This window comes from Electrona antarctica, assembly GCF_951216825.1.
Source record: "Electrona antarctica genome assembly, chromosome: 11".
Classification (NCBI taxonomy): Eukaryota; Metazoa; Chordata; class Actinopteri; order Myctophiformes; family Myctophidae; genus Electrona; species Electrona antarctica.
In genome coordinates, this window is record NC_136792.1 from 18,395,289 (window position 1) to 18,408,474 (window position 13,186).

Sequence of the window (13,186 nt, forward strand, 5' to 3'; positions counted from 1 at the left end):
CGACTACTTCTCTCCTGGAGTGATAACTTCCTGTCTGATAGGCGGGGACGCTGAGGTGTGCTCCTTGGAGCACCGGACGTTGGGGTCATCCGGTTGGAGGCCATGTTCATGGCTGCCACCATATCCGCCAACTCGCCAGAGTCACCATGACACTCAGAGTCCAGCTCTGCCCTGAACACTTCATTAGCATTCATGGTAGCTAGTCACTCAATGTTGGAATGGCATTGGTGTCACAGAAGCCAGTGTCTTGAATGAACCAAACAGCACATCATAATGCTGGAATGAAACAGGCCTCAGATGAGAACAAAGTAAAAGATTTTATAACAAAAGTATAAAAAATGTACTTAATGTACATTAGCAGCAATGTACATCTAGTAGAAAGAACTTATGCAGAATGTACCATTTCACAAGTTTTCAAATGCATAAAGATTGTTACAATGGGATGCATAGTGAGCCTACACTGGGTTCCCCAGGAGGGGGGAACCCAGTGTACTCTCTGCTGCCCCATCTGGCGGAGTCTGGTTATAGTGAGCCTGTAGATTGGCTATTTTCAAATGGCCGAAATGTATATAGGGCTGAAGTGGTTCATTTATGTTTTGTAATAATCATACAAATCTAAAAAGTAACTAGTAACTAAAGTTTTAAAATTATTCTAGTGGATTAAAAATTAGAAATACTCCAGTACTCCAGTCAATAAAGATTGTACTTAAGTACAGTACTTGAGTAAATGTACTTAGTTCCTTTCCACCATTGCTATCCAGATATCAAATAAACAATGAGCTGATGTTCTAGCAACACCTCCTGGCATTCAATGTCTCTTTGACATGACATGCTGCTACCTCAAGTACAGTACAAAACAGGACTGAAAAGCTTCTTATGTAACCTGGGAAAAGCTTTCAGGTGAAAAGTAAAGATTTTGCGTGCAAATTAAGTCTTTAAAATGTCTTACTATAAAAAAAACATCTTCAAATTCAATCATTTCATCCTCAAACAAGGAACAAAAAACTAACCTTCAGATTCCTGTCAACATAAACGCGTACTTGTATGTACAAGCTTAGTTACTTGATAATGTAACAAAAGACACATTTCAAATAAATGATTTTTTCTTATTTTACTTACACATAACTGTAGGGTTCTAAATTGGAGGCAAGCGTAGGTTATCTGCATGCTGTCCTCTTATACTCCTTTGTGTCTCAAGGCAGGACTTTCACTGATGAGCCAAGGACTACAAGATCACTAGTCTTAAGGATTAACGTAACTCTGGTCAGGGAGGGTTATTTTGAGGGCAGCTTTCAGTGTTTACTTGTGCAGTAGATGATATTGTTAGGCTCCACCCTGCAGGCGTGTGTACACGTGCGGCATCACACACACACACACACACACACACACACACACACACACACACACACACACACACACACACACACACAAAGGACATTGTCACATTTGACACCAAACTCGCACACAGCATCTTCAGGGCCAGAAGCCCAGGTGATAACAGATATGATAAAGGTCAATGTGACCCCCGGGCCCAGGGGCAGCCACCCCCTCGACCCCCCCAGTCTTTTTGAGATTTGAGATCTCTTCATTTATTTCTAATACCTTTGGCAGTAGTACAGGCCCTGCCCCGGCATCATCTACTACTTAGGCCCGCCCATTTGCCATCTAGCTCAAATGTATTGGCCATATCTCTGAATGACAACAAAATTGGAGGCAACCAGACACAAATGATGAGCACCCGGTACGCACCCGTTAAAGAAAGTGGGCTTTGGGAAGGGTAGAATGCAACTGTATATAGCTTTGCGCTGCTTGTAAGAGTGCGGTGATGACATTACTAGCTCATTTTGATGCTTTGAGGACCATCGAACTCCGGGAACTTCTAGAGGATGAAGAGAAACTAAATGAAATAATAAGATATAGTCAGAAGGTGAGAAATACAAATGAAAGTAAACAATTGGTGTTATAATTTATCATTTTGCTCGGCTGTCTTTTTCTCTTCTTTTAAGTATATGATTTTCTACCTTTCTACCAGGTCTTAAAGTATTATAAACTATTTACGAAAATAAACCTTTCAAAAAATGTATGTGATCTTTATTATCTTATCATTTGGTTATTGCAATAATAATAATGATCAGTTTCAGGTACTGAAGAGGGCTATAGAGAACATGCTAGTTTCAAATCACATATTGGCAGAGTCCAGCCTTTCTCAGAAACCAGCTTTTAGAAATACGAAGTTGCTTCTTGGAATGAAGTACCAAGAAATGAAAAACCTTGCCAGCATCATCCAAGCCAAACAAGACCAACTTGGTGAGTTTTCCCTCTCTATCTCTCTCTCCATATACATGCATATATCAACTTAAATGTAGGTTGTTGTAACTACTCGTTTTCAGAAGAAAACTACACCATCCATTCTGCTCAGCGGTCTCTCCTGAAAAAGATAACAGATACTGAGGAGGAGTGTGAGGTAAGGATCGATAGTGAGACTATACATGGATGGTTCAACAAACAGGCATAAATAATCTGTGTGCTGAAACATTTTGGCTGGGACAAAATTATTGTACCTACAAAATGCCATTGAATATAGGCCTACCGGTATGCATTTATTTATTTGAAGTTCTGTTTATTGAATTTTAAGTGTTTTTTTTCCCTTAACTGAAAAAGTAATTATTTCCAACAACAGATACTCTTTCAAAGATGTGTGGAGGGGAAAACATCACTGGTAGATTTTTTGAGGCACTATCAGAACTACAGGAAGCTTTACCACGTGAGGGTGGTCGTGGTGAATAAAATGCAGGAAATTATCAAGTATGAAAAGGAACCACAAAGATCCACAGAGATTCACAGCACAGGATATTTCTCAGCGGGTTTTCCTGAGGAACACACCTGGCACCCTTTGTTCAGTGTAACGCCCATCATTATACCTGCCTTCTACCACCATTCTCTTGCCTCTGCTCCATGCCACCCTCCTGTCCTGCTACCCTTTGTTGACCATGTAAGTAATATCCAACCGTTACAGCACACAGCCTTTCATTTTGATACTGCTGAGCCTGTATGTCCCAGAACGTATGGACATGTTCCCAGATGGCCGGCCAGACCGTTCCGTCTGCAGCGTCTCAAGGTGCAGCCCAGGACACATCCCCAAGAACCACTCTAAGTCTCAATGTGGCTTTATTTGTCATTGCAACAAATGATATCAATGGGCACAAAACTGCTGTGATTAACTGAAATCCCATGCACATTTATAACTGGGTTGCCTGGTTGCAGCAGATAATGGTCACACATAACACACAAAGTAATTACACAAATTAGCCACCCCAAAACATCATATTGTTGTGATTTTTGCAATATTATTTTCCTTGGGTTATAAAAATCACCAGCTGAGTACATTGGCTCAGTAGAGTGAACTTGAACTGCTCACCTACACTTGATACAGTAGCTGTGATTATCCGTCTGTATAGTCCTGCCAAGGTAAACAAAGGACCATGAATGTAATTCTCTAGTTTGTCTTCAGTTTGTCTGCAGTAATACATAAACTGAAACCAATATTGTCACAAGAAAACCGTCAAGCTTAAACTCTGGTTGTCTGTTTAGTACCAGTTTGTACTCTTTAATTGGCAAGCAATTCACCAGGTTTCGCCTGACCACCCATAGGATAGGGTTAGCCAGAGTGCCATATGGGATATGGCCCAGTCAAGCTCTCCATACTAACTGAGGCATGAAGAAAGCCAAGTAGCTGTACAGGAGATGATTAGCAATGAAGAGCATGTAAAAAGGCTTTTGTTACACGAGAGACTTCAGTTACATTTATGTCAGCAAACCCTATTCTCCTAAGTGACTCAAATTGGGCAATTTTCTCATCTGTCAGCTCGTGATTGAGTGCCTTTGAGCTCCTTGTGTCTCTGCTCTGTGATGAGCCGAGTGAGATGCTGCTCATTTGTAATTGTAAAAGATGATCTACTGTATACAACATTGAGCTTCCAAATAATCACAGAGAATTATGGCTAGATGAAACATTTGACCCCTCGCTGAAGTTGTTTTAACATGATATTGCAGATTTGTAGGGATTTATGTAGAGTTCATCTCACAAACGGCAGTGTTTAAAGATGGGAAAATGTTATGGGAAAATATGTCTGACCTCCGCTTTTGTCAGACTGAATTAAATTCATGCATTTCCTTTTGGTAAACGAGGACTTTAATGCATTTATTTCTTATATTATGAAGTACCAGTGGTTAAGAAAATGTCTTCCCTGTTTTTTTTTTGTTTTTTTTTGGTCAACCTACTCTGAAAATGTCCTTTCCAACAAATAAAGACCTGAGTAGAAACAAACATAAATCATATGGGATTCATTTAAGCCTTTATTTATATATTTATTTGATTGTTTCTATATATATTTGGGCTTTGTATACAGTATGTACCCTGTATGTTTACGGTACAATGACAAGAGTATGCTTGCTTACACAGACAGACATTGTACAAATATGTATGCACACTGAAATGTTATCGTGTACAAAAGTCAGCAAAACATTAAAATACCAATTTCCATCCGAAACCTGACAATTTATATACAATGGCTTCATAGTACAGATTATTCAGAGTACAAGATATACTCTATAACATGTACATATTATTAGTATTATGATCATAGACATGCATGATCTGCAAGACACCCCAACCCCCCACCCCCCCCAACAAAAAAAGAAGAAGAAGAAAGAACAGTAGCTCAAGTTTTAGCTGTCTAGGGTTTTCAGTAGTTAAAGTTTAAACGTAATCAGTTAAAGGACCACTTCACCACTTTTCAACCTATCTTCATATAATAGGTCCTCACTAATAATCATGATAAAATGGCACGATTTTTTTCTACTCAGTCTGTGTCTCATAGGAGGGCTGTGGGCAGTTTAGAAACCGTCCTCCAGTGACATCATCATTAGGCAGATTATTTTTTAAACAAGATCTTTTTACAAAAATGTTTAGATTTTCATTATCGTGAGAACGATGGCTTCCATTTTCGCATTACAACTTTTCAGGAGTAGAAAGCTTGCAGTTTCTATTAGCTTGTATTCCCCATCGATGATGTCACTGGAGGACGGTTTCTGAACTGCCCACAGCCCTCCTATGAGACACAGACTGAGTAGAAATAAATTGTGCCATTTTTTCATGATTATTAGTGAGGACCTATAATATGAAGATAGGTTGAAAAGTGGTGAAGTGGTCAAGTTGAGGTAAATATAAAAACAGGGTTTCTATTGGCAATGTCTGAACTAACTGAACTTTCAGGTTTGCGCTGCTAGACATGATAACATCAAGTGCATTTTTGAGAAAGAGACTCACACCCACATCATGGTAGAATATTCTATAACTTTATGCCTGATTTATACGTGGTTGCGTGCCAGTGTCACACACTGAAAATAGCAGCTGTATAAGCTGGCAAATTGTTGTGGTGTGACGTGTTGTGGGCTTGTAGATCGGCTATTTTCAGTGCATGACACGATGCGCAAACCAATGGGGCATTAGAAGAATGTGCACTTATCAGCCATCCAGGGGGCAGCAGTGGCTCAGGGGTAGAGTGGCCGGTAGAGCAGCCGGATGCGAACCATGAGGTACTTAAGCCTAATTTATTCTTGGCCTATGGGTGCTACGGTTGTATGACCAGGCTTCATAATATTTCCTTCGTTTCCTTTCACTTCATTTAACACGTTCCTACAGTTCATGCTGATTGCAGTACACTTCTCATTGGAGGTAGTGTTTCCACACTGCTATCTTTATTTCCGACTTGCTTTGCTCTCTTTAAACTAAAGACATGCTCCGCACACAACTTTCCATATCCATTAAAGCAATGTGATAGTTGTCCACATGGCCAGAGCCCAATGGCTCAGGTGGGAGATTCCTGACACTGCTGAAATCTCATCATACCTCTCTTGATCTGCTCATATGTGACAAACATTACTATGTTCCAGGAACCCAGACGGAGGAAAGAGGGCATGAATCTAAAAGGGGAGAAAATGCAAGTAAAAAAATGCAAATAAAAAGTAAAGCTATTGCTAACAATTCTTAGTAGGCCTACACATAAGTAACTAAAGTAATATTTGGAGAATGAACATTTAAACTTTTTCTTTCTTATGATAGACAGTATAGGAAAACAGAGGATAGAAGAGAGAAGGCTCTAGAGGCAGCTACAATACAGTATCTCTGGCTAAAACACATGCCAAAACTGGCCATTCATATACTAACGTTATGCATGTTTTCTCTCATACTGTAATAAACAATCAAAGACTACAGTATTCACCTTTTTGTGTTATAATAATATTTCAATTAGATTAACTGTTCTAACACTGATTCTGAAATGGTAATGAATAGTTGCATACCCCTTATAGAAAGCCAAGGGCCCCTCTTGAATCAGCATGGTTACAGCACTGTTACATGCACTGCTGTACTGTCCAGGTACAGAGTTCATGAAGCGGGTCTTCACTACGTCCACTGGAGATGCCACAATAGTGGTGCAGAAGCCAGCTGCAAAGGCTGCTGTGAAGTGGCAGGGCATGTTATCTGTTGAACACAAAATATATGAATTAGTTATGAAGGACCACAGAGTCACGCAAAACAACAAGATTAACATGTCTCTCTTGCACTGTATTTCTTTTGCTGATTGACATAACTTGCCTGTCATGAGGTTATGCTTAAGGATAAGCTCTTTAATTAAGTCATAGGTGACCAACTCAGAGCAGTTAACAATGGCATTACGAGTTATGTTTGGCAGACAACCTGAAAAGACAAAACAGAACATGAATATTACTGTATTTCTCAATATTTTACCTCCAGGAAATTCAACGCCGTTATAAATTACTCAAATTTGGAACTGACTAGATACAGTATGGCCTATTTTGGTTTACCTTTCCAGAGCCCTCTGATGCCCTCTTCTCTGCCAATGGTCCTGTAGGCCTCAATGGTACTACTATATCTCTTTGCAGAACCTCCTTCAGGAAGCCGCATCTGTGCCTGGAACCTGACTTTCACCACATCTGTAGGCTGAGCAACAGTCACTGCCATTGCCCCTGTTGTGCAGCCTGCCATTAATCGAGTCACAATTCCAGTATCTGTAACATCAATGACGGGGACAGAACATAATGGACACATACAATACATAATGAGTAGGCAAATAATGGGTAGGCAAACTTATAGGCATGGGCCAGCATTGACACAGGGGAGGGTGGTCACTGGCACACTGATATAATAAAATATATGTTTTTCTCAACCACAAATGCATCTTGAGAATGTGATATAGACGTTATTTAGACAGATATAGGACAAGGTTCATTGTTTACCTGGTAGGCCTATCTTATATAGTTTCAACGTGTACAGAAAGTGTTAAGACGACTTTTTGAGAGGTTTGGGTTGTTTTCTTACCTTATTATGGGCAAACTAGACCATTCCATGAGTTATTTCACTCTGTTGTGTTGTTTATTAGCAATTTAAGAAATACAAAATAAATAAAAAAGTCGCTCATTGACATTGTAACGGGGAAACAGCTCTCAAAGTCACTCTTTTAGCACATAAACCAATGCAACAAAAGCTGATTCTGACAGTTTATGACATCAGGAAAACTCATGCGGTTTTATTTTTTAATATTTTTTTAAAAGTTTGTCTTGTTTTGACTAATTTGTGTAGAAAGAAGATCCGGTAGGTATGCCTACGCCGACCGAATCACTGCTGTTGAGTTGAGTAAAATAACTATCTGATTGGACCAAAACTGTACACCACTCCTGAAGCGTATTATTGGAATGCCGTTGATCCACGACGGGGATGTAAACAAATAGATTTGATCTCATCCGCTTGTCACTAAAAACATACACAATGGACGTGTTTGAGGGAGACACTTTAGAAGAAGTGTCTGTGTCTGGGACTGCTCATATGCGAGGCTGCAGCTGGGTGCATCTCAAACAGTGTGGAGACTTGTTTACAAACGAAACCTCGCAAGATCTCACTGCGAGAGTTGGGAATGCCGTAGTACTGTTTCAGTCTATCTCCAACTAAAATAGTAACTTTATAAATCTATCTTAAAAGACGAAAATACGTTTTCCTGGTGTCATAAACTGTCAGAATAAGCTTTTGTTGTGTTGCTTTATGTGCTAAAAGAGTGACTTTGAGAGCTGTTTCCCCGTTACAATGGAAGTCAATGAGCGACTTTATTTCTTTACACAACGGATCGAAATAACTCATGGAATGGACTTGTTTGCCCATAATAAGGTAAGAAAACAACCCAAACCTCTCAAAAAGTGGTCTTACCCTTTAAGTATACCTGGTTTTCACCTTAGCACCACCCACCTGAACTTAAGCCTCGCCCACAGATGTTGTATGATAATGTGGGAGGGGTTAGGGTTATGATGTCACTAAAATGGTGTTATTTCGATTGGGCCTTTTGACTCAAAGGCTTTCAGCTTTCAGGAAGAAACAAAAAAATACACAGGGAAGACATATTTGAATATTACAACCACACCTGTGGGTCTATTAGACTCCATAGACACATGCACAACAGAAAAAGCACTCCATCTTTAAGGATGGAAATAGGCCCTGTGCATAACTGTAGTCACAGGTTCTGGGACTATATAAAGTGGCATACTAATTTCCTGTTACTGTTCATTTCCCTATATCTTTAACAGCTTTGTGATTTGATTGGCTTAGCTGGAGGAAATTAGTACCACATACTGAAAACCCGAGACAATAGTTATGCACATAGTTGATTGTTGGTGAGTACACACGTTTGGTCTGGTTGTGCATAAGGAGTAGCACGCCCTCTAGTGGCTGCAAGTTGGCATCTTTCTTTTTTTTACATGACACTTCACACTGCCAGCTACAAAGTCACAGGCATTCATTTTCAATCAAAGCCAGTGACATGAAGATACAAAGCAACACCCAACGTTTTATAATTGCGAAAAATCTACAAATCTACAATAGTTGGGCTGGCTCCACACAATTCCTGCTTGTAATGGGAGAAAACAAAGCTTTATTATTTTTCCTTTATATATTTTTCGCTATTTGGACACATGCCTGACGTTAGCCATGGTTCACATGACGCATTATAACAGTCATGTTTCAGGGCTAGCCTGACGTCAACAAGTGTTCTGTTCAACACTTCAACAGCGACTGCACAACAAATGCTGCGTCGCTTTATAGCTTTGTACCTGCCAGTGTGAACACAGCCTTGTATATTGATGACATGGCATTACTGTAGATTCTACAATAACATGCAGTATGCAAATCAACATGAACAAGCTGTACCAGAATGTCTTATGTCATTCCACTTGCTAGGAGGTTACTGCCGTCCTGGAAGTCTGTATTGAAATACAAGTGGATACTAGGTGCATTAAACAAAGTTTAATCCCATATGCCTATGCCACCAGGTCTTAATAAAGTAGAGATAGTAACAGCAGGTTTTAGTGTAGGAGCCATGCTAATTCTACGTAACTGGAAAAGTCGGCATATGGATTAAAACGGAAATGGATGCATATTATGACTGAAAAGGCTGCATTTGAGGGTATGATTGCATAGCCTGGCTAATAAGCCAGACTAATATCACACAACACTGTCGCGGTATATTAGTCTGGGCTGGCTCCACTTGGATTTCATTTCCCGGGGGGCGGGTTCAAACATTTTCTCTTTGACGCAATTGGTCAGAGCTACTGTCAGTCAAAGGTCTCAAGCATTGAACGTCACTGTACCAAAGCCCGTCCATATTGCATACCGTGTCCCGATTGGCCCGACCTGTTCTCGGTTGTAGGAAAGAGGCGTGCTACTGAGCCTCGCCAGACCCTAATCCGCTGGCTAATGATTGCAAGGGTAAGCAATGATCCAAAGGGGGGGCAGCAGAATGTGGGACATTTTGGCTGATATTGGTGCTGGGGTCCCTGGTGGATACGAGTTAATGATAAGTATAGGGGTGACGGGGAGGGTGGTTGTGACTGCCTGTCAAGTGGTTGTTGTTTTTAGTGCTCTTGTTGTGTTTGGCTTGTGTACCATGTTTTGTTCTTTGTCACGGCTTTTATTTTGTGGATGCTGAGATCGTTAATTAATACCGTTTCGTACACTGCTGAACTGAAGGGCCTGTATGTATATGTGAAAATTAAATTAAAAAGAAAACGATTCCACTATTTTACACTTAACCATGGGACCACTGTATTTGGGCCCCCAGAGTACACCCCCTTTCTCCTTCCCAGTCTACTGGGATGTTCTATGGGTAAGTTGAAGTTTTAAGCACCTGTTACTTTATATGATAATGAAAATAAGGAAGTAACCAGCACACAATGAATGTCCTTTTCACATGATTTATTTACCTCTCTTGTCCATGAGGTAAATACACAATTACACATAAATGTGACATTCATTGTATGCTGGCTACTTCCTTATTTCCATGATATTATTGAGCCGTGCATGCTACTGCATTCATTGTATGCTAGGAAACATATAGCAAGCTGAAGTTTATAACGTCAACGGTCATAGCTCTTTAAAGTCTGTGAGCTTCAAGTTCTTAACCTAATTGTGATTGACAGGTTAATAAATGGCTACAAAAAAAGGTTTAAAGAGTTCACAAAGCTACACAGGTTAGGTATAGGACACAAGCAAACCCGTTTAGGAATGGTTGGAATATTCTGGTATATCTGGTCACAAAATTCAGAAACAACCCCGGGCCCTTGTTAGTTTCAGGCTCTTTTCTCAAGAACTTAACTGTAGACCCGAGGTTTATTTTAAAAACACCTTCTAAATCCTCAAAGCTCAGAGTCTACAATGCCAGTCATCCCGGCGTCCTGCATGGCTCAGAAACATGGCCACTTAACAAGACTCTGGCGGCCAGGCTCGATGGCTTTGACTCCAGAGCCCTCAGGAGGATCAGGAGGACCCAGCATGTCACAAACAGAGGATCAGGAGGACCCAGCATGTCACAAACAAAGCATTAAAGAGAGAAAACCCAACAGCTCCCAGCATCTTGCTTTGCATCAATGTGGCGAGTGTGCTGGTATGGCAACGTCATCCGCCTGCCAGAGGAACACCCAACACACACCATCCTGGCCTTCAATCCCCAGCAAAACGGTTGGAGACGACCAAGAGGTGCCCCACGCACCCGCTGGCTGGATGTAATAGCCCAGGACCTTAAAGCACGTAGCGTGACGCATACGTTAATCTGACATAACGATAGTCCGACATACGTGGCCGGTTAAGACTCACTCGTGGGAGTCGTGGCTCCGACATGTGTGGCCGGTTAAGACACATACGTGGCAGGTTAAGACTCACTCGTGGGAGTCGTGGCTCCGACATGTGTGGCCGGTTAAGACACATACGTGGCCGGTTAAGACTCACTCGTGGGAGTCGTGGCTCCGACATGTGTGGCCAGTTAAGACACATACGTGGCCGGTTAAGACTCACTCGTGGCTCCGACATATGTGGTCGGTTAAGACTCACCCGTGGCTTCCTCATGTGGTTAGGGTAGGGTGTCGGACTATTGTGTGTCGGACTGTTAGTACGTCGGACCAACGCTATGCATGTCATTCGCATGCATAATTACCGTATGTCATTCCCAGGCAAAAGGAATTCAACAACATGTTTTTCACCCTGGAGGTACTTTCGTTGAAGAACAAGTCTTCATAACAAATTAGTTAGAATCGTACTTATAGAAGTGTAGGGAATATGAGTGAGAGTGGTGGGGGAGGCAAGCAATAAGGCAAGCAAGCAAGAAATGATAGTCAAAGTGTATAGGTGTAGCTCGAAAACATACCTTCTGCTCCTCTGCTGTAGAGCTGCTTTGTTGTGTCATACAGGCCAACGCGGATTGAAGCAAAGCTCATCTGCCTGTGGAGCCCTGCCACCAGGCCACTATAGAGGCCCCTTGGTCCCTCAGTTTTCACTATGGTTTTGATGGTGCCAAACACTCCCTTGTATCTCACATTCTGGCTCCCTGATGACTTACCCTCACCCTGAATCTTAAGAAGCAATCACAGTAGATAAGATTTGTCATTTATTGTGCATCCACTTAAAACAAATAGCAGTACTATCAACAAAGAAATACAGATAGTTAGTCCATCATAGTCAAGTCTGTATCATAGTCAATAGTCCATAATATAATACAATTTTAAGAAAAATGTATATGAATATTAAAATATTAAAATAAGGGGGACCACAGGGAACCATAAAATAGTGCACTGACTTGCCCATATTGCACTTGGCATCATAAACAGAAAGAACAGTTTGTGTGTCCGCACACATGTGTGTATTTGGAGGAGAATGAAACACTTATCACAGTGTGGCATAGGCCTTTTTGGAAAAAATCTGATCAGTAGCCTACCCAAACCATGAGACCTTTCAGAAAGTACAAAATTACGCGATTTCAAGTGTTAAAATAAATAAAACACTAATAAAAAATGCGATAGTTGTCAGCAATACAGTCATAAGAAGCATGATTGTGAATGTGAACAGGGAAATTAGGATAGCACATGCTCACCTGTAGTCTAACTTTGGCTGTGTCCAGAGGGAATGTGATCAGGTCAGCAATACAACCAGCAGATCCAGCTCCGAAGAACTTGACAGTAGTTGTAGGAGCCAATTCAGTGGACCTCACACCAACCATGATGGATTGGGCACAGATGGATTCTCACTTAAAATCGTGTAGGTAGCCTGCATCAGAAACGTTAAATAACTCCATATTCCTGAAAAACTGGCCACGTGATGGCAGCTGTAAGCTTATAAGGATTCATTTATACTTCAACGTTGGCGCTTGCCCCTTAATTGCCGACTATAACCGATCTTAATATTGCTCTGCGAGTGCGACACTGATGATAATTAACACAGGAACACGCTGGTGCATCAATCTGTAGATCGCTTGATCTCCGACTCCGATAGACTGCGGTCACTTACCAAGACTGACGTCAGATTGAAGTTTTGGAAAACGAATAATATCTTTCGTTTCGATGTGGGCCATAAGTGTTCCAAAACAGCATATCACCACTGTAAATGTAAAATATAAATTAGTATTATATAATTAGTCAAATGATAGCCCATACTGGAAAGTGGAAATGGCGTATCATGCATGAAGAATAAACATAGTCTACTTACTTAGATAAAATATGATAATCGAAAACTGGCCAGCGATCGATATATCCAAGAGCGCCCATTGAGTCACTGAGAACTTCTAGTTCTAGCTAT

General features: G+C 40.9%; 1 protein-coding gene across 1 annotated transcript; it reads right to left on the reverse strand.

The window, feature by feature from the left end:
• Positions 1 to 5,287: 5,287 nt before the first annotated feature.
• LOC306932026 (dicarboxylate carrier UCP2-like) lies at positions 5,288 to 12,749 on the reverse strand. Its single transcript, XM_079513731.1, has 6 exons — positions 12,486 to 12,749; positions 11,763 to 11,967; positions 6,889 to 7,092; positions 6,659 to 6,760; positions 6,364 to 6,544; positions 5,288 to 5,985 (listed from the first exon to the last, which is right to left on the reverse strand). The coding sequence occupies exons 1-6, from the start codon at positions 12,609 to 12,611 to the stop codon at positions 5,871 to 5,873; spliced, it is 933 nt and encodes a 310-aa protein (XP_079369857.1). The 5' UTR covers positions 12,612 to 12,749; the 3' UTR covers positions 5,288 to 5,870.
• Positions 12,750 to 13,186: the final 437 nt, after the last annotated feature.